This window comes from Pteropus vampyrus, unplaced genomic scaffold, assembly GCF_000151845.1.
Source record: "Pteropus vampyrus isolate Shadow unplaced genomic scaffold, Pvam_2.0 Scaffold388, whole genome shotgun sequence".
Lineage (NCBI taxonomy): Eukaryota > Metazoa > Chordata > Mammalia > Chiroptera > Pteropodidae > Pteropus > Pteropus vampyrus.
Window position 1 is genome coordinate 1,463,428 of NW_011889169.1, and position 22,585 is coordinate 1,486,012.

Genomic DNA, 22,585 nt, shown 5'->3' on the forward strand with positions numbered 1-22,585 from the left:
GTATCTCCCATTTTGCATTTGGAAATGTTCACTTAACATTTCATAAACATGTTTCCATGTTTAGTAATTATGAATTAGTAAATTTTCTCTAGCATTGGGCCTTTATTTCTAGCTTTTTAATAATCACAGATTGCTATAATGAACATCTCTGCTTTTCTCTGAGTATCATAAGAGAACAACTCTAAATAAATGGTTTGGGGAAAATTAGAATTTTAAAAAGTTGTAAAGGAGAACTATACATTTTTCTTCTTAAAATTTGATTAGGATCCTCTAAAAGTATCTTTAAAAACCAACAGCTTTATTGAGATAGAATTCACATATCACAAAATATCTTTTAATGTTTTTTCTCAGCCTTTGCTGCTTTTCCTTAATCTGTTTTTCTTTTTGATACAGAATTCTCTATGAGTGGGCAACCTGCACTCTAGCATTTAAACCTTTCATCCTCTGAACACGCTGTTGGTGACATTAACCAGAAGTACCATATGTACATTCTTAGTTTTGGGCACTGTATGAACTGTGAGGGCAAACATATCATTATGGAATTGGACAGTGAACGTTGACAGGGAACGTTTGGAGAGGGACTTTTAAAAAGTATTTAACTCATCGTGTTACTGAGATAAATCCTGTGATTTGTAGGAAATTCTGCTTGATTAGCTTTGGGAACTGTTTACAATGGAGGTGGCATGTGCAGCAGAGCTTCTCAAACATTAACATGTACACAGATCACCAACGATCTTGATAAAATGGGATTCTGATTTAGGGGATCTGGTTGGGCTTAGAATCTGCAGAGCTAAACCTGGTGGAACAGGAGAAGATTTTAGGTGACACTCAGGCACAGCATCCTGAATTATCTTGAATGACCAGGTGAGAGTTATTCCCTTTTAAACTCTTTTGGTTCTTCTATGTCAAGGAGAATATTTGTTTAGTTCCGGTCTGTTTCATAACACTTGCTAACTTTACTTTCTAACCAGAAGCGACCAGGTCTCAGGCCTTAGGTAGGCTGCAGAAGGGGTCCCCAACCAGGCCTGTTAGGAGGTGAGTGATGGGCAAGCCAGCGAAGCTTCGTCTGTATTTGCAGCTACTCCCCAACGCTAACATCACCGCCTCAGCTTCACCTCAGATCATCAGGCATTGTTAGATTCTCATAGGAGCACCTGTCCCTGGTGCCAAAAAGGTTGGGGACCGCTAAGCTATAGTATCTAACTAGAATTTAGTAACATTGTTGTATATCCTTACATATTTTTTCTTTAATTACCTTACAGATTTTTTTCTATTTGCAACAAGTGTTACTGATTTTCCATTCATGATAGCGAAATAAAATAAACTTGTATTAAAAGAAAGTAGCTTTCAAGAAAAACCAAGTAAATAATAGTACAGGCGGTGCATGGATATGGCAAAAATTGTAAAGAGACATTTCGATGATTGACGTTTAGACCAGGCTGGTGTGGACAAAAGACCATGAACTTTGGAGCCAGGTAGACCTGATTTCTGCTTACTTTGCCACTTATTAACTCAGTGTGCCATGTTACTTCCCTCTCCAAGTCTGAGGTTTTTTTCTCCCTTAAATCAGGTCAGGGCAGAAGCACCTCCTGTAGGTTAGGCACTGTAATGCTTTTTCTCTGATCCTCACACTGCTCCAAGGAGCAAGAGTATTATTGGTATTCCCACTTTACAGATGAGGAAATGTGCTCAGAGGGGTGAAGGAACTTGCCTGGAGTACTGGAACTAGGAATGATAGGACCAAGTTTCAATCCCAGGTGTGTCCGAATCTCTTTTTTTGTTATTGCAGGCCACCTCCCTCTTTTAAATATAGATTTTGCTGTGGCTCTCTGCCCGGCTGAATGGCAGTCTGATTTAAATGAAAAGTCATTACACACACACATGTTCACTACAGCATAATTCACAATAGCCAACAGGTGAAAAGTAGCCCAGATGTTCATGGGTAGATCAATGAATAAGGAAAATGTATATAAAAAGAAAAGAAAAGAAGAAAATGTAGTACATATTTACAATGGGATATTATTTATCCTTAAAAGAAGAGATCTTGTCACATGTCATAACATGAATGAACCTTGAGGTAGAATGGTGGTTTCAGGGCCTGGGGTGGGTGGGGGAATGCGGAGTTGTTGTTGGATAGGTATAGAGATTCAGTTTGGCAAGATGAAAAAGTTCTAGAGATCTCTTATACAACAATGTGGAGGTAGTTAGCACTACTGAACTTAAAAATGGTTAAGAGGGTACATTTTATGTTATGTGGTTTAACTATAATCAAGATTTTCAAAAGTTAAAAAAAAAGCTGTTGGTCAGAGGGCAATTTTTTTTCATTATGGAAAATCTTAAGCATACATAAAAGTAGAATAGTAATGGACCATGAACCCATTACCCTGCTCCAGCAGTTATCAGCACATAGTAATTCTGTTTCGCCTGTAATCTCCCAGGCATCCACTTCCACCCCTGATTATGTTGATCCTGACAGCTGTAACTTTATCTGAAAATACTTTTGTGTTTACCTCAAAAGTAAGAAACTTCTTTTAAAAATACCACTTTCATATCTAAAAAAGCAATTCCTTAATACCATCTAATACCTAGTGTTCAAATTTCCTTGATTGTCTCATACATTTTTTAACAGTTGGTTTGTTTGAATGAAGATCCAAAAAAGGGCCCCAATGATGGCCAAATGTTGTATTTGGTTGATTAAATCTCTTACATCAGAGTGTACATTTTTAGCAAAGAAACAACTTCATTTCTTTCAAAGTCCCTGGCAGGAAGGCTCTTCCAACTTCCTAGCTTTGTGGTGGTTCAGAGCATGAGCTCTGTATGTCAGGGGCATGTGGACAACGGGGTATACTGTCGGTAGGAGAATAAATGGTACAGCCTGGGGAGGGGGTAAGATGGTGGTGCCTTCTGTCAAAAAGATGCATAGCGTTTACATGTCTAGAAATAGATCCCACTAATTACTCCCTCCTGTAGCTAAAGGTATATATTCAGGGTATTCACTGCAGCATTGCTTACAATAGCAAAAGAAGATCCCATAGCAGGGGACTAATTAAATACATAAGACAACCATACCATGGCGTCTGGGCAGCTATTTTAAAGGGGAGTGGAGTCGTCGCCAGGATCTATAAAGTGAGATGGAGAATGATGCATAATATACTTCCACTTGATTTTTTAAAAAAAAGGTAATGTGGGGAAGCAACAGATACATTAATGCTCTCGTATGCATCGAGTTTCTCCCAGGGCTAGGGGGAAGATTCACTTGTTCACCGTATACTCACTCATATAGCTTGAATTGTTTTAATCTGTGGATGTATTGATACATTTATATATACACATATATGCATGTTTTTAAAATAAGTTTATGTGTAGATTTTTAAATAACACTAACCTGGTTTTGAATCCTCACTGTTTCACTTAATTTGCTGTGTGACCTTGGGCAAATTAATTTCTCTGAGCCTCACTTCCTTATTTTTAAAATAGGGCTAATACCTATTCCTCGTAAGGTGATTTTGAAGATTAGAAGAGGAACACACATTAAGCTCTTGACATGCTGTGAGTTGTGACTATTGAATACAAGAAAATCCCAGACCTTGATGCTGAATGAGAAGTGTCCTCTAGGCTTGAATATATTTTTTTATGAATGATTCACAATTGGATACAAAAAAGGATTTCTTTCCCTATTTTTTTCTCTTCGATAAATGCTTTCTTTGCCTGTTTTGCTCATCAAATGACAGGGAGTGAGCAACGACAATTTGAATTCATGGCAGGCATTTCTTTGTTCATGTTTCTTGTCTGTGACCTTTCTAGGTTTCCTTCCAGATAAGTAGCCTGTCTTCCTAAGACACTTAAGCTGAAATCAAGGTGCTAGATATTTTTCCCCAAAGAAAAAAAATGGCTTTATTGCGATCCCCCTGCTTGATTATGAGAAACAAAATACATGCACCTATTAAAAAGTCCAGAGAAAGCCAAAAAATCACTTGCAAGCTCACCCCTAGAGATCAATATTGCTTTCATTTCCTGAGTTTTTATTACACATCTTGTGCTAGACTATAAGCATTTAACGTTTATTAGCTTTTTTAGTTCTTAGAACAGGTCTTTAAGGTAGGCGTTGTTATTAACCCCATTTTATTGAAGAAACTACGACTTAGGTGACTTTCACAAAAATTTATAGCTATGTGGCAGAACAAAAATTTAAACCCTGACCCTTTGAACACTAAAGCTCATGTTTTAACCCTGACTTTACTCTTTCTCTCCACATCTTTCTCTACACATGTAGACACATGTAAACAAATCTCATTGTACTAATTCTCCTGTTTGGTAGCTGCTTCCCCCCGTCCCCCCAACAAAATGTCATGAACATCTTCCCGTATGTAAATACCTAGAAGTGTATTGCTATTCTTAATGACCGCATAATTTCCTGATGTAGAGATATGTCGTAATCTAACCGATCCCTTATCCATGAGTATTTACGTGGTTAGAGGTGTGGGTAAACATAAACATGTACATACATCTTACACATGTATTCAGTTATTCAATGATGTCCTCAAAATAACTCCAAGAAATGGAGTTACTGTTCCAAGGGAGTATGACATTTCAAATTTATACTTCAATGTTTTAGTATTAATAGCTCAACTGCCCTCAAATAATTTGTGCTGGTTTGAGATGCTGTGGCTCTTGTATGTACTGTAAGGGACAGTTTGAAAGTTTTTAGACAGTTCACACAACTGTTTGGCTTACAAAAAGATGACTTTGTGTTTATATACAGTGCCCGTAATAAAAACAATATATTTTATTAGTCTGTTACTTTGGCATCTTTGCTCTGAGTACCTTTTAGAGCTGAGGTTATGTGATATGTTATTCTTACATTAGAAAGTTAAAGATTTCATTGCTGTAGGTCTGACAGAATCTCTTTTATGAAGCTTCACCATAAAGTTGAGACAAGTAGTTTTACTCCTAAGACTCTTCGTTCATCAATTAAAACATTTTTTATGACCTTATATACATGGTGGTCAGTAAAAACGTACAGATGAAAAAGAGGAAAATAATGAGTTTTAATATCTGGGTACTAGTTTACTTAATATCACAGAACTTTTTTCTCTTAATTTTATTTTTTGACTAAGTAATATATTCACATGATTCAAAACTCAAGAGGTATAAAAGGGTATACAGTGAGAAGTCTCCCTTTTTCTCTCGGCTCTCAGCCACCCAGCTCTTCTCCCTACAGGCCACCAGTGTTGTTATCTGGCTCTGTATATCCCTCCAAACGTATTTTGTGCATATAGAAGCAAATATAGAACACAAATATGTCCTTTCAAATTTCTGCAGGGCAGTGATGTTATTTTTGAACTGGAGATGAATAGTTTTGTTTTGAAAATTGTGTTAACTCCCATTGTGATAACTGGCCATCCTGTTGAACTTGGTGCCTTGATGTGGTCCAAGGGATTGCAAACCTGGAGTCCTGATACTTCAAAACAGTTAGCAACCATTGTAAAAGAGAGTAGTGTTGCTGGTGATGAGGTGAATGCTGAGTGGAAACAGCCTTTTCCCCTGAGAGAAACCTGCATAGGGAGATGGTTTGGGCTGGTTAATAGGGAGTCGCTATCTTGTTGCCCCAGTGTTGCAGTGCTTTTCTGATGGCCCATGTGATCTATGGCTCTGGCTGCCTTTCAGACACTCGAGTCCTTGAACTCCAGGCTAGGCAGTTGGCAGGTGGTTGCCTGGTCTGATCTTAAAGGACATTGCATTGGAATGCATTGATTAAAGATGCATTAGTATGCACTCTGTGTGCCCGCAGATTGCTCCTCTTTGCACGGCTGTTTGTACTGTTTCTTGCCAGACCTTTATTTTTTCCCATTTAAAGATAGCACGTGTTCAGTAAAGAAAATTAGGAAAATACATAAGTGTTGAAGAAGCAGGGAAAATCGCCTGTAGTCCCATCACCCGAAGTGGACTACCATTGATGTTTTCATGTGTGTCTTATTTTCATATTGTGATTGCATGCATTCAATTTCATAAACTGCTTTTTCATTTATGATAAGCATTTTCCATGTCATTGCAGAGCCTTAGTAAATGTCATTTAAAAAGATGGACTAGTATGGCGGGCCTTTCTTAATCAGATCATGTGTACGTGAATTTGGTCATAGACAGAGAATCTGCAGGAGCCAGGCAAGAAATATAAATGAGCAAAGCATGCTGGGTGGGAGACAGTAGGGAGTAGGGGGCGGGGAGGATTGGAGAGGCTGGGTCCACCAGAGGCAGCTGTTGCTCAGCTCCCATTGCTGCCACTTGGGGCGCAGGCCAGGAGCTGTCAGCTATTCCCATTCTTCCACAGAAACAGAAAAATTTTTTTAAATGTGAAATTGGTGGCCTTTTTTTTTTTTTTTTGAGAAATTTTAAACATTTAGAGAATAATATAAGAAACTCAGAATTGACAGATGTTAACATTTTCTCTTATTTGCGTCAAGCCTCATTCCTATTTTTGTATGTGTGTGAAAAGAAATGATAAAATATTATAGATAAAATTGAAATACCCTTCCCATTTTTAGTTCTATTTTCACATTTCACTCTGCCCAATTTGGGGAGTCACTATCACACATAAATTGTTGTATAACCTATTTCATTTTTTATATTTATAGATATAAATACAAATCCATGAGTACCATATTGTTTTATGTTTATAAGCATAATTATCACTCTGCAGCTTACTTTTTTACTCAACTTGTTTATTTATCCATGTAAATATATATAACTAATTCAGGGTTGGCAGATTTTTTCTATAAAAGATCAGGTAGTAAATATTTTAGGTTTTGTGAGTCATACTGTCTCTCCTGCAACTACTCTGCTATTTTATAGCTAATGCAGCCATAGATACTATGTAAACAAAGAGGGTATGGCTGCGTTCTGATAAAACTTTATTTACTAAAACAGGCTGTGGGCCAGATTTGGCCTGTAGGCTGTAATTTACTGATCCCTGCTCTAATTTATTCCTTTTAATTACTGAATAGTATACTGTCTATAATATGAATATACCATATTTTATTTTTCAATTTCCTTATAAATGGATGTTTAAGTTGTTTGCAGTTTTTCTACTGTTTTAGCAAAGTTGCAGAAATCCTTATCCATGTTTCTTTGTGCACATTTGCAAAGTTTTTTTTTTTTTTTTTTTTACCAAGACATACATATATGTAAAAGTGGAATTGCTGAGGGGTTTATTTTCTCTTTTTAACAATAGATGAGCCACATGAAATGCTTCAGGTAGTCTGTGACCAGTTTTTGACCTCTGTCCTAGAATCTCTATAGGAAGCCAATAGTCACTGTAAAGTCACTGAACACCTAGTTCTAGAATTTAAGGTAAGACTCCATGAGAACTAGCAAAGTTGAGGGTGTGTGAATCCAAATATGGAAAAGTTAGAGAACAATCTGGAAGAATGTGGCTGCCTTGAGAAATGTTCAGTTGATTTCCTTAGCAGACAAAAGAGATAACATTGGGGTAAAACTCAAGTTTTCACGTGTATTAGCCATTAAAATGGTACTTGTTAACATCAGAAAGACAAGTTCTAGCAGAAGTATTCAGGATGAAGGTGATGAGCTGCTGACCTGTGGTTCCATCTTTCCTGGCAATGCTGTGAGTTCCTTTAAAGATTTATCACTGTAATTAGACTGGCTAGAAGAATAAGGAAAGTGATAAAATAGAGAAAGAGTATCAGGGCATCCTTCCAAGAAACCCTCTCCTTTGAGGAGGACCCAGAGCAAGATTTTAAGCCCTGGTGGCAGGAAATTAAATTAGTCCATCTTCCTGAAATAATACATCAATAAAACATGACTAGTTCAGTTGAGCTCGGTGAGTTCAGAAAAGAAATGGTGTTCTGTGTTCTGAGTCGAGATTTAATTATGGGGACTCATGCTTTGGGAATTCTTCTTTTTAAAAGATTTTTAAGATTATCGTAGGTCATTATCATTCCTTTGTTTTTATTGTTTTGGAGAGCTCAAAAAATGTATGAGACTATAACAAAAGCAGCTGAACATCAAAGGCAGCCTGCTGCAGGCTTTTTTTTTTTTTAAAAAAAAGGTCTTGGGGCCACATTGTTTTGATAGGTGGAATCTGGACAGCTCTGCTTCTTCAGGCATATATAATGCAGAAGAATTGGTCATCTCCACTGACCCTTCCCCACTCACCTCTTATGTTTCTCTTACTCCTTCAAGTCTAGCACCGTGTCTAACTGTCCTATGCACTGCAGCAGAGGCATCCATAAAGGAGGCTTGGGGGCTGGGGTTTGAGCTTGGCACCTAGGCCGTATTCGTAGGCCTCTGTTGAAGTGGAGGGAGAGACAGGCAAGAGATCAGCCACAGCTGTAGCCAAGGGGCTTTTCCCCTGGAAAAGAAAAGGAGATACAATAAACACACTGGCCATTCTAACATCTGGTTCTTTCTTTTCATCTGGCAAAATTCCAATAGCATCTAGAAGGTAATGAATGAAGGGCTGCCTTTTACATAGTTTTTTTTTTTTTTTTTAATGAATTGAGATTTCTAATTTGAACATTGATTAGGTCTTTGGATCTCAATTTAGTCTGATAATTTTTAGGGTGATGACTACCAATGGAACAAGAGAAAGTGTTAGTCTAGTGATGCTTAATGCCTAAAATTAGGTCTCACTGGTAATCTCTGGAATGACCCTTTGACAAGGGTCATTTGACAAAGGTCATTTCAATGAATCTGTATTAATTTTAATCCAGCTTTATATTAGTTTGCAAAGCACTCCCATCTCTGTAAGTGCCTGTTGGTCTCACAGTTATCAAAAGGAAGAAGAATGATTCCAATTTTACAGATTTTACAGAAAAAGGTTCAGAGAGGGTAAGAGGTCTTCTGGTTCTTCATTCTAGTCAACAATATTTTATTACATATAACAACTAGAGGGACAAAAGTAACTTTTCATGTTTCCATGTGCTTAGAAGCAGAACAGTTTTTTTATGAAATATCAGAGGGGACATATTGACTCTTTGTCTTTATTAATCTGTATGCCTGGAATGGTCCATCACTGCTTCGCATTCTCCCACCCTTTGGTCTGATCCTTTGAGAGGGAATAGGTCATTCTCACAATGAAAAAGAATATAGTTATCACTGTTCTAAGTATCTATTAAATTATAAATGCATATGTCCGGTGATCCAGCAATTGCATTTCTAGAAATTTATCCTTATAGATATACTTTCCCACACATGAAAGGATGTGGTCCTGGGTTTTTCACAGTAAAATATCAGAAACAGCTTAAGTGCTAGGGTAGTGGATAAATAATTTCGATGCTTCCATACAGTTGAATATTTAGCTGCTGTATAAAGAACGATATAGTTCTCCATTTACTGACAGAACAAACTCTAAGATATGTGGTTGAGTGAGAAAAAGCAAGATGCAGGACACTGTATTACTGTATAAAACATACTATGCTTGTTTAAAAGGGAGGATGTATGAATACATATTTGTTATGCATAAACTAGTTCAGGAAGATTAAAAATCTAATAACACTTGCCTTGTGGGCAGGAAAATAGGTGGCCGGACCACAGGTAAGGTGGAAGGATCTATCACCAAAGGGCTTTTGAATCAAGAATGGTGTGAGTTACCTATTTAAAAAAAACAAAAACCAAAAAACCATGCACCGAAGTTTTCAGGAGTTTGAGATCCTTTATAATGTACCTTTTTGATCTGCTCACTTCCTACTTCTTCTCAAATAACTCATTTAATCACCCTTTCTTCTGCTCCCTGAGTTTTCTGGCACCAAATGAAGGTCTCTCTCTCTCTCTCTCTTTTTTTTTTGCTTAAAAATTTTTAACACCTATTTTTTTATTTGTATTCAAATTATATTAAACTTATTGATTGTGTAAGTGCTTTCTCTGTAATGCATTATATTACATCCTCATTTATTTGAATATATTTTGCACAAGCCATAGTTTATGACTTTAGAACAGAGAAGTATTATTAAGCACAAGATATGAAATTCAAAGAGTACAAACAAGCATACAGTAGAAAGTTTTTTCTCTCTCTGTAGACCTCCAAATCCCCTAGGTCCATAGTTTCCCTGCTGAGGCTGCTACTATTACCACTTTTACATGTATACTTCTAATAATATTGTATGTATATCAAACATAAACATGCATATGTCCCCTGTCTTACACACTGTGTAAACTATACCATGCACACTGTTTTCATCTGCTTTTTTCACTTAACAACATATCTTGGTATAGGACTACATTTAGATCACCACATTCTTTTTAGTAACGTTTTAGTATAGGATTCCACTACATATATTAAATATTTTAAATTTATTTAATCATCTCCCTCTTGATGGAAATTGGGGTCGTCCACAATCTATTGCTCCCACAAATGATGCCACAGAGAATATCCTTGTATGTGTAGGATAAATTCTTAGAAATACAACTGCTAGGTCAACAATCTGTGCATTTTAAATTTTGCTCTATGCAGAAATTGTAGGAGTTCAACAGGATATAAGATTACCTAGGCTTTTAAAAGGTTTCTACCTGCCTCAACCTGTATTATAAGATAAAATGTTAGTTGAAGGGAGGACAAGCTAGTTAACACTATTGGTGGACTAGATTTTTTATTTTTCCCACTGAAGCTGATTAAGATCCCATGAGGAAACATACAGTATAGTAACATTATTAAATGTAGCCATCAGAAGGTTAGCAAGGTGAAGGTGACTTGGTTGTATCAGCTGCTGTTGAACATCCTCCAGTGACAACTGTACTGCCTTTACTTACCTTTGCTTTTTTTTCTAGGACCTTAGCATTCTGAGACAATTTGGATTCGTAGTTCTCAAGATCGATCCCGTCAGAGTTCATCATGTCAAAGTTAAAAAGCTCAGAGTCAGTCAGGGTGGTGGTTCGCTGTCGGCCCATGAACGGCAAGGAAAAGGCCGCTTCTTATGACAAGGTGGTAGACGTGGATGTGAAGCTGGGGCAGGTGTCAGTGAAGAACCCTAGAGGAGTGGCCCATGAAATGCCCAAGACCTTCACCTTTGATGCAGTCTACGACTGGAACGCTAAACAGTTTGAACTCTATGATGAGACGTTCCGACCGCTTGTGGACTCGGTCCTGCAAGGTTTCAATGGGACGATTTTTGCCTATGGACAAACTGGGACTGGGAAAACCTACACAATGGAAGGAGTCCGTGGTGACCCTGAAAAAAGAGGGGTTATCCCTAACTCGTTTGATCACATCTTCACCCATATCTCTCGATCCCAGAATCAACAGTACCTGGTCAGGGCTTCTTACTTAGAGATCTACCAGGAGGAGATCCGAGACCTGCTCTCAAAGGATCAGACCAAAAGGCTTGAGCTCAAAGAGAGACCTGACACTGGAGTGTATGTGAAAGACCTGTCTTCCTTTGTCACCAAGAGCGTGAAGGAAATAGAGCATGTGATGAATGTGGGGAACCAGAACCGTTCTGTTGGTGCTACCAACATGAACGAGCACAGTTCGCGTTCTCATGCAATTTTTGTTATCACCATTGAGTGCAGTGAGGTGGGCCTCGATGGAGAAAACCATATCCGTGTAGGGAAATTGAACCTCGTAGATCTTGCTGGCAGCGAACGGCAAGCCAAGACCGGTGCACAAGGGGAAAGATTGAAGGAAGCGACCAAGATCAACCTGTCCCTTTCAGCCTTAGGTAATGTCATCTCCGCCTTGGTTGATGGCAAAAGCACTCACATTCCATATCGGGACTCAAAGCTTACCAGGCTTCTCCAAGATTCTCTCGGTGGCAATGCTAAAACTGTGATGGTGGCCAACGTGGGGCCTGCCTCTTACAATGTAGAAGAGACTCTGACCACTCTAAGATATGCCAACCGTGCCAAGAACATTAAGAATAAGCCAAGGGTCAACGAAGACCCTAAGGATGCCCTCCTTCGAGAATTCCAGGAAGAGATTGCTCGGCTCAAGGCCCAGCTGGAAAAACGGTCCATTGGCAGGAGGAAGAGGCGAGAGAAGCGGAGGGAAGGCGGTGGCAGTGGTGGAGGTGGGGAAGAGGAGGAGGAGGAGGGAGAAGAGGGCGAGGAGGAAGGGGATGATAAGGATGATTACTGGCGGGAACAGCAAGAAAAACTAGAGATTGAGAAGCGGGCTATTGTAGAGGACCACAGCTTGGTTGCAGAGGAGAAGATGAGGTTGCTGAAAGAGAAGGAGAAAAAGATGGAGGACCTGCGGCGGGAAAAGGATGCTACTGAGATGCTGGGTGCCAAAATCAAGGTACTGTACCCTTCCTTGGGCCCTTTCTTTTCTCTTTTAAATCTTTTTGTTCTATCAAAAAAGATAATGGGGGGGTAATATCTCTTTTGGTTTTGCATTCCCAATAGCTCCATGATATTTTGTGCCCAATAAACATTTATCGAATCAAATTGAATGAAGAATAATAATTTTTCAAGTTAAAAAAAATTAAGTATTGAATTCATAGTAAGAATAATTATTACATATGTGCAAGTTATAAAAAAAAGTAAAACTAACACTCACATTAGCCCCCCACGTTAAGAAATAGAACAGCATCCATATCTTTACAAGCTCTTTGTGTCCCCCTCCTCCCGAGGGAACCGTTGTCTTGGATTTGGTGGTTTATCGTTTCCTTGCTTTTCTTTATCGTTTTCCCGTGCAGGTATATATCTCTAAATAAAACATAGTTTTAGTTTCCCATAACTTTTTACTTTTATATAAATGAAATCTCATTGCTACGATTTTCTTTTTTTTCTCATTATGTCAATGAGATATATTCATATCGATGCCTGTAGATTCATTCATTATTACTGTTCTGAGAATTCCATGGTATTCCATTTTCCTGAGAGTGTGGGTTGTTTTCATTTTCTGCTACGAACATTCTTGTGCTTGGCTCCAGGAGAACATGTACATGCAGGAATTTCTTGTCTGGCATCACTAGGTTCTAGAGTATGTGCAATGTCAACTTTACTAGATAATAACAGGTTGCTTTCTAAAGTGGCCCTGTGGATTGAAACTTCTACCAGTAGGGTACGAGTTCTGGTTGCTTCTCATCCTTACCAACACTATGATTATCAAGACTTTCATTTTTGTATATCCAGTAGATATAAAATGGTATCTCATTGTGGTTTTAATATGCAGTGCTGGACGTGGTTCCATAGTGTAGCGGTTAGCACGTCTGCTTTACACGCAGAAGATCCTGGGTTCGCGCCCCAGAGGAGCCACGGTCCATGGTATACAGCCATGCCACCCTGAACAAGCCCGACGTCTGATCCCGGAAGCTAAGCAGGGTCGGGCCTGGTTAGTACTTGGATGGGAGACCACCTAGGAAGACCAGGTGCTGTAGGCATAAATTAAAAAAAAAATTATATATGTGTATATATACGTGTATATATATATATATATATATAGTGCCGTGATTACACAAGATCTGGAGCTCTTCTATCATCCCTTGCAAATGCTCCCTTGTAGTCAACCTGCAACCCCTGTGTGCCAGTGGCTGAGTGGTATTCTAGAGCATGGAGGCCCCCTGTGTCGAGTCTCCTCTCAGGTGGCATGTGGTACTCCATCAGACGCCTGGGCCTGGGCTGCAGTGGGCCTTTAACAGCAGAAGAGAGCACAGAGTGCAGAGCTGGCCCTGGGAATCTGAGGATGACCACTGCCTGACCACAAGAATTCCTTTGAGGGGTTAGGTTCTATCTCATTGAATTTATGCAGACTTCTGATTTCTACTCTAAAATGTATCTATGTTTATAACTTTTAAAATGACAAGTGATCTCTTTCTCACCTCCCCTTCCCGCACTATATGAAGCCATACTTTATCTGTGGCTTTATAGTGACCCTTTCACAGAGCCGGTACTGTTTTCCTTCAGAGACAGGGCTCCTTTCCAGGACTTTCGAGACCTGATGTGAAAATGGAACCATATGCAACACAGTTAGGAGGTAACTGTTTCAGAGAGGGGCTTAGTATAGGATTCCATTATGTGAAGTGTGACTAGGTGTGCCCAGGTTTGATTTGCATGCTGATTTTAGGATTACACCTGAAGTGTGACTAGGTGTGCCCAGGTTTGATTTGCATGCTGATTTTAGGATTACACCTGAAGTGTGACTAGGTGTGCCCAGGTTTGATTTGCATGCTGATTTTAGGATTACATCTGTTATTGAAGCCCAGGAATACCTAACCTGGGGTATTTGAGCAACTCTCAGAAGCTGGGTGTGGCAAAACTCAGCGTTACCTCACGGTCACTGAATTTCTTACACGCTTTGTTTATGGGAGAATGACATTACTTCTATCTTTTCCAATCCCTGGCTTCTGTAAAATCATAGGACCAAAGAATTTAGATGTGGAAGGTGTGTGTGTGAGAGGTGGGGTGGGGAGGCGGCGGGAGTGGGTTGGTAGTTAGTAATCAGTCCAGCCCCTTCATTTCGAGAAAAGAGGAAACAGTCTCAAGGGCTTACTGAAAGACGGCAGCTGGACTACAGTTAATGTTTATGTGTTTCTTAAAAGCAAGTTTGTAGAGGTTTTGGAACCATACTTTTTGGGTGCAAATCATTCCTTCAGCTCTGCCGAAGGCTCCTGATCTGTATAGCCAGCTCAGAGCTATCTCCTAACATCCAAGCTGGGTAGCCTCTGCCTACTGGTCATTTCCATGGAGAGTCTTCTGGCCACCCAGAGCCTGCCTGCTCCTGCCTTCGTTTCTCAATTAAGTTAGACTCTTGGGAGCTGCCTCTCCCTTGCTAGCTGCCTCTCCCTCTCCCTTAGGGCCCAGTCAGTCCAAGGCCTCTGACTCCTGTCTCATCAGGATCTCTCGGACCTATCCCCTTTGCTCTCACCCACCCCTGCTGCCCTAATCCAGGGCTGGACCCTTAAAACAGCTGCCTGTCTGGTCTCCCTCCAGCTAGTCTGCCCTTTTCCAGTCATTCTTCTGTGGCATGGGAGCAATGTTTCTAAAACACAAATCTGATTGTGTTTCCTCGTGCTCAAAGAACACATCAGTGGTTGCTGTGGTTCTCAGGATCAAGTTTAGTCTCCTTCAGTGGAACTTTGAGGTTGTTGAACTGACCCTTGGTTGTTTTGCCAACTTACCACTCCCTACCGTACCCTCTCACACACACAAATTTTTTTTCTTAGCTGATACCTATTTTTACTTCAGCACTCTGTGTATATGTCCTTTGAGAAAGGAAGCTTTCCCTGATGCCTGAAAGCCCGAATTCTCTCTCTCCAGTGTGCCTCTCCCATTACTGCTCTGTCTTTTCCTTGTGATGGCATCTCACTCCATGTGGTAAGAGCCTGCTTCCTTGTCTGTGACCCTCAGTAGACTCTAGGATTTGGGTTTGTATTTACAGTTGCCTCCCCGCTACCTAGCACATAGGAGGTGCCTAATATGTCCTAAGTGGGGTCAATACTTTGTACAAACAAACCCAAAACATATTTTTTTAAAGGAAGCTGAAGTTTATGTGTGTCTGGAGAAGCAGTATCTTCAGTGTTTCCAAGTTAAAGTCTCCAGTGGAGCTGCCGCAGCCCTGTCCCAGTGATGGGAAGGGTACAGCTGAGCACAGTATATTTTTCCCCGGAGTTCACCCAGCTTGTATCAGTCCTGAGCGCTTTATCTTTTACGGGCTTCCCTGTGAAGAAGTACGTTCTGAGGAAAACCTTTCACAAGATGGATCCTACTTTTTTCCCACTTAGGCCATGGAGAGTAAGCTTCTTGTTGGAGGAAAAAATATAGTAGACCATACAAATGAACAGCAGAAAATCCTGGAGCAGAAACGGCAGGAAATTGCAGAGCAGGTAACTTTTTCATTTTTTTTTTTAGTGGAGAATGGGATGGGGTAAGGTGCGTTAATGCTACAGAGCAAATATCTCTTCTATTAGACTTGTCAAAGGGAGTGGAAATGAGGCATGGCAGACCCTCTCTAGTGGGAGTCTCTGATATGATGCACCCCAGTTCTGTATCTTTGTATAGACATTGTCTCTAGGCAAGCTGATGAATTTTGTGCTATTTCTCAGAAACGTCGAGAAAGAGAAATCCAGCAACAGATGGAAAGTCGAGATGAGGAGACCTTGGAACTTAAAGAGACATATAGCTCATTGCAGCAAGAGGTGGACATCAAGACCAAAAAACTCAAAAAGGTATAAAAGGAACAAGGATAGGCAGAGGTGTCTTGAGACTTGGGGGAAAAGAGAGAAGTCTGTTGTCTGGAGGGTCTCCTTCTTCATCTTCCTCTCTCCTGGGTTCCAGCTCTTCTCCAAGCTTCAGGCGGTGAAGGCAGAGATCCATGACCTCCAAGAAGAGCACATCAAGGAGCGTCAGGAGCTGGAGCAGACTCAGAATGAGCTCACCAGGGAGCTGAAACTCAAGTAAGTGTTGGGCCTTCCATGGCACCCCCAGCCACTTGGGGGGTTGTTTGTTTGTTAAGTAAGAAACACTTCTCTGGGGACAGGGCACCTGCCTACTTCTCTCTCGTTCATCCCCTGCCACTGTTGGTCTTCTGTTTATTTCTGAGAAAGTCACTTTCTGTCTCTGGGTCCCATCTATTAACTGAATGACTTTACCAGACGATTGCCAAGTTTCCTTCCACTCTGCCTTCTTGAAGCTTTTAAAGGCTCTGTCTGGCCTCATCTCTATCTACCGATAAGAGAGAATATTTTATTAACTAGAGTTTTCTGAATGGTATGATGAACACCCAAATACCCATCACCCAGCTTCAGTGATAAACCATCTTTTGTCATCTGTTTTTCATAAAAATATTTTAAGGCAGTCTTACCTCATGTTATCCTACTTCTGTGTACTCATATATGTGAATGCAATGCTATTTTTAAAAAGCTTTATTGAGATAAAATTCACATACTTGACAGTTCACCTATTTAAAGTACACTCTGTGTGTGTGTGTGTGTGTTAATAGGGTTATAAAACCATCACCTCAATCTAATTTTAGAACATTTTGCCCTGCCTCCATAAGAACCTCTATACCAATTAGTAGTCATTCCTCATTATCCCCTCCCCAGCCCAAAGTAACTACTATAAATTTGCCTGTTTTGGACATATCATACAACTAGAATCATGTAATATATAGTCTTTTGTGACTGGCTTCTTTTGTTTAACAAGGTGCTTTCAAGGATCATCCATGTCGTAGCATGTCAATACTTCATTCTTTTTATGGCTGAATAATATCATATTATATAGATATACCACATTTTATTTATCCATTTATTAGTTGATGGACATTTGGGTTACAGTGTTTGACTATTATGAATAATGCTGCTATGAACATTCATGTACAGGTTTTTGTATGAACATGTTTTCATTTCTCTGGGATATATATCTAGGAATGGAATTGCTAGGTCATATGGTAACTCTGTGTTTAACTTTTTGAGAAACTGCTAAACTGTTTTCCAACACAGCTGCATCCTTTTACATTTCCACCACCAATTTCTCCACATCTTTGTTGACCATTGTTATTGTTTGTCTTTTTGATTACAGTCATCCCAATGAGTATGAAGTGGTATCTCATTGTGGTTTTGATTTGCATTTCTCTAATAACTAATGATGTTGAGCATCTTTTCATGTGCTGATTGGCTTTTTTGTATATCTTCTTTGGAGAAATGTCTGTTCAAATACTTTGCCCCTTTTAAAACTAGGTTATTTATCACATTATTTATTTATTTTTTTGGTTGGGGGGGGCTCTTTTATTATTGAGTTCTAAGAGTTCTTTATATATCCTGGATACCAGTTCCTTATCTAGTATATAATTTGCAAATATTTTTTCTCATTCTATGAGCTGTCTTTTCACTTTATTGATAGTTTTTTGTTTGTAGCACAAAAGATTTTAATTTTGATGTAGCCCAGATTATCTGTATTTTCTTTCGTTACTTGAATTTGTTATATCTTAATTTGCCTATTCTGGACATTCATATAAATTAAAATGAAATAATGTGGGATTTGTGTACAAGTTTTATTATGGACTTATGCTTTTAATTCTCTTAGGTCATCTAATAGTGTTACATTTTTAGGTCTTACATTTAGGTCTATGATATATTTTGAATTAATTTTTGTGTATGGTCTGTGGTAGGATTTCACATGCATTCTTTTGCATGCAGCTATCCAGTTGTCCAAGCACCATTTGTTGAAAAAGCTCTCTCATTGTTTTTGCACCCTTGTTGAAAATCAATTGACCATAAATGTAAGCGTTTATTTCTGAAACCTCACTACTGTTCCATTGATTTATATGTCTGTCCTTTTGCCAATACCATACTGTTTTGATTACTGTAGTAACCTTTGCAGTAAGTTTTGAAATGAGGAAGTGTGAGTCCTCCAACTTTGTCGGTCTTTTTCAAGATAGTTTTAGAGTCCCTTGCAGTTTTGTATAAATTTAAAACCAGCTTGTTAATTTCTGCAAAAAAGCCAGCTATGATTTTGCTGACCTGTGTTTGTGTGGAATTTGTAGATCAATTTAGAGAGTATTGTCATCTTAATAATATTATGTTCTGATCCATCCATTTACTTAGATCTTTATTTTCTGTCAAGACTGTTTTATAGTTTTCAGTGTGCAAGTCTTTTCACTTCTTTTGTTAATTTTATACCTAAATATAAAATTAGGTATTGATGCCATTGTATAGGAAATTGTTTTCTTAATTTTCTTTCAGAATGTAGAGATATACAATTGATTTTTGTATAAAACACAATATATCTTTCCACCTAACAAAAATAAAGTTAAATTTCTTAGTATTATTTCATACCCTGTCCACATTCAGATTTTCTTGGTTTGTTCATATTAAGATCTATATGAGGACCAAAGATTGCATTTGGTTATTATGTTTCTTAAGTTTATTTTAACCTGGACCAATCTCTTTTCCTTTTAAGAACTTTTTTTGTAGTTGATTTGTTGAAAAAACTGGGTCAGACAACCCATAGAAATATCCCATGTTTTAGATTTGTCAGTCTTCTTTTTCATGATGCCATTTAATTTGTGTCTCTATCTCCTCTATTTCCTTTTAACTGAAAGCTAGCTCTGAAGCACTGGTTTTTAATCTTGGCTGCACACAGAAATCATCTCAGGAGTTTTTAAAAATAGTGATACTTGGGCCCACCCCAGAGATTCTGATTTAATTGGTCTAAGGCAGTGGCCCTTATACTTCATCTGAACGGCTTGTTAAACATAGATGGCTGAGCCCCACACCCAGAGAGTCTGATTCAGTATGTCTGAGGTGGGGCTTGAGAATTTGCATTTCTAACAAGTTCCAGTTGTTGCTCCTGCTGGTTCAGTGAACACACTTTGAGAAGCAGTGATCTGTGATGAGGTCTGGGCAAGATATTTTTTAGAACTCTGTAAAAAATATTAATGTGCAGCTTGGCTTGAGAATCACTGAGCAAATAGTTTGAACCAATAATGACTTTTGTCTGGATCCTTTATTTCATTAGGGGTTACAAAATGATATTTTTCTCTAATCACTTCTTCCACAGTATTAGCTGGAATTTTTCTTTAAAGAATTTTTCAAAGAGATTCTTTTAATGGCCAAATTTTAAATTAAGAAAGGAATCCTTAACACTAAATGTGTGTGTCAGTCCTCTTTCTAGGTACGTACACCTGGGAAAAAGATCAGAAAAAAAATATGCCGAAATAATAATAGCTATCTCTAGATAGTGAAATCGTGTGTAAACATATTTTCCACATTTCCCAATGTATAAATTGGATCTTTAAAATCAGGAAAAAAAAAAACCATATCTTATGAAAAATATTTTTTTAAATGTCAAATAAAAATGAAGAGAAATTTTTATCACTTCCAAAATATTTTTTTCTCTAAGGAAGGCATTTTTATTGTTATAGCTTTTATATCTTTTGAATAAACAGTGAGTCCTGTTTCTCACAGTCAGTATCCTTCACCTCTGGTGTTTGTTTTGCGTCTCTCCCACGTTAACACCCCTTTGGCATTGTTCTGTCTTGAGGTTTTAACAGAGTGAATGCAGAGATGTGGCAGAAAGCCATCACCATGGAGAGACAGAACCCACTGGGTTTCAGTTTCATTGTTTGCCATGTTCCCTGGGTGCTTCTCACGCAAATTCTTCTCAGGAATGGTCTTCATTCTCAGAGGTCTAAGGGACTGAAAGCCATTTGGTCCTCTTCTTTGTCCTGATGATTAGAATGTGAAATTTTCTAGCTCAGACAACAATTCATGGGATTGGAGGAAGGCAATTTAATTTCTAATCTGTTTTCAGCATTTTGGAAGTTAATGAGGGTTAGCAATACCAGTGGCCCTCCGAAAAATACTTCACGTAGCACAGGTTCGCTCCAGTATAGCCCATGCATTACCTTCCTCTTCAGTCTTTTCACCTCCTCAAGCTGTTCCTGCTTAGGCAGAAGTGACCGCTTCATATAGATTCCTAGGGCAGACCACTGTCAGCACCTGTCATACCTAAAAGGCCTGCACCATTGGCAGGGACCAGATATCATTCATGTCTGTATCCTAGCTCTTTGTATGATGGTAGGCCCATAGCACCTGCTTAGTAAATGTTTACTGAGTGACTTATCTAATTATTCAGTACATGTGGGACCAGATAGCCAACAATTCACCTGTATTGTTTCTCTGTATTTACCCCTGTATGTGTGCTCTTCCAGGCATCTTATTATCGAAAATTTTATCCCTCTGGAAGAAAAAAGTAAAATTATGAATAGATCCTTCTTTGATGAAGAGGAAGATCATTGGAAATTACATCCTATAACCAGACTGGAGTAAGTCACTACTGACTTTAAGTAGACTTGAAGGTGGGGAGGAGGGAAAGAATGTTGGTAAGCTGGACTTGGCCAGAGGGATATGGTAAGGACATAGTTCGATTCATTTCAAGTTGGAACCAATTGCATCTCTGACTTCTGACGGCCATAGGTCCATGAGGTAAAAATTTGATGATGAGTATGGTATTAGAAACTGGGAAACTTTATCACACCGAACTAATGATCTTTCCTAAGTTCCTGCATTTCAACTTCCCCAGCTGTCAAGTGAAGCTTACTAGGCCAAATGTGGGTCAGTCAGTACACAGACGTCATCTCGTGTGTCAGTCCAACACAGAGTTGAAAAGGACTCTCAGTGTAAGTCTGGGTCCTGTTGGAAAAATGAGAGATACCTGCCAAGGACACAGGGGTGGGGAGTGTTGACAGCTATGCTTCGTGCCTCCCTTCTAAGAACTGGATGATGATTCACATCTTTTCCGGCCTAAAAGATTCATGACACTCACGTTTGAATCAGAAAGCAACTCAAGCAGAAAATATAAGCAGCTCCTGCATCATTTTCATGTCAGCCCTCAGTCTGGGGAGTCACTTGCTTCAGGTTTTACTTAAGTAGGCTCAGTGTTTTCTGAGTGCTGGTTCCACAGGACCGAGGCTGGGACTATGGCACACACGCCAGCCACGGCTTTAACCACTACAGTTCTTTTCCAGGAATCAGCAGATGATGAAGCGGCCTGTCTCAGCTGTGGGATATAAGAGACCATTGAGCCAACACGCAAGAATGTCCATGATGATTCGTCCAGAGGCCCGATATAGGGTGAGAAGATTGTTCTTGTGTTCCTCTCTTCTCTCTTTTAGAGAAGTTTAGATTTATGTAAACCCTGAGGCGCTATCTACAAAGTCCTAGAGTTTCTATCCTGACTCTTTCCAGAGGTACCTGAGCACATTTATGTTAATATAACAATTTTAACAAATAATAAATAAATAACAAAAGAACAATAACAAATAATATTAAATAAAAAGGTAAAATAGAATGAGCTTTAGGAAATCAGGACTAAGGAAGATGGAAAGCATAACATCCTGTCCATAATGGCCTATAAACTCCATAGTGGCCAATAAACATTAACAGTAGGCTTCAGAATGGCTCTTTGGGAAGACTGGAGATGTCAGTGACAAGAGATGGAGATGTGTGCAAGAACTTACAGTATGGAACATTTAACATAATGTGGGTTAGTCATGTAGTTATTTAGAGTGACATAATTGAGGACTATTTAATGACCCAAACATATTTTATAATAATAATACTGTACGAGCTTCTATTATAAGCACTTGCTATGTTCCAGGCACTGTATTTAGCCGTAGATCGCTTTCTCTACTAGAACACTCCCACCTACTCTATGCAGTAATCCTGCGGCTTAATAATAGGTAGCTGATAAGTGGATGAACCAGGAGACACGATATATTAAGTTATAAAACAATTGTTATTGAAAGTATATGTATGAATAAAAAAAATCTGGGGCAAAATATATCAAAATGTGAACTGGTTATATCTGGTTAATGAAAGTACACTTAATTTAAATTGAAATTTTTTTTCCTTATCTGTGTCTTTTAACTATCAATGGGGAACATGTATTATTTTTATAATGAAAGATTTTCACTTTAAACATTTAAAATGTTTTTGAGTCTCCCTTGTCAGCCAGAGCAAAACAGATTAGGATTAATTAGCTCCTTGGGTGCTTTTCTTTCTGGCACTGAGTTATTTAAAATAAAGAAAACAAAAATAGAAAGGATGTATTAGGGTTTTATATAGTGGAAGATGAGTGTTGTGTCAGACAGAATCCTCAGAAGCATTTTTCTAGCAATTTCAGAGGGTAC

At 38.8% G+C, this 22,585-nt stretch overlaps 1 protein-coding gene and 1 pseudogene across 2 annotated transcripts in view; both read left to right on the forward strand.

The window, feature by feature from the left end:
* KIF3B (kinesin family member 3B) overlaps positions 1-22,585 on the forward strand; it is a 36,508-nt gene that overhangs the window by 8,454 nt on the left and 5,469 nt on the right. Inside the window, exons 2-7 of one of the 2 annotated variants that reach the window (XM_011380157.2) lie at positions 10,783-12,250; positions 15,678-15,779; positions 15,999-16,121; positions 16,231-16,349; positions 20,606-20,719; positions 21,422-21,527. In XM_011380157.2, the coding sequence (XP_011378459.1) occupies positions 10,847-12,250; positions 15,678-15,779; positions 15,999-16,121; positions 16,231-16,349; positions 20,606-20,719; positions 21,422-21,527 (1,968 nt within the window). In that variant the 5' untranslated portion in view covers positions 10,783-10,846. Of the gene's footprint in view, positions 1-10,780; positions 12,251-15,677; positions 15,780-15,998; positions 16,122-16,230; positions 16,350-20,605; positions 20,720-21,421; positions 21,528-22,585 lie in introns of those variants that run through there. The other variant, XM_023523257.1, reaches the window with a different exon arrangement.
* LOC111731631 lies at positions 13,222-13,337 on the forward strand (annotated as a pseudogene).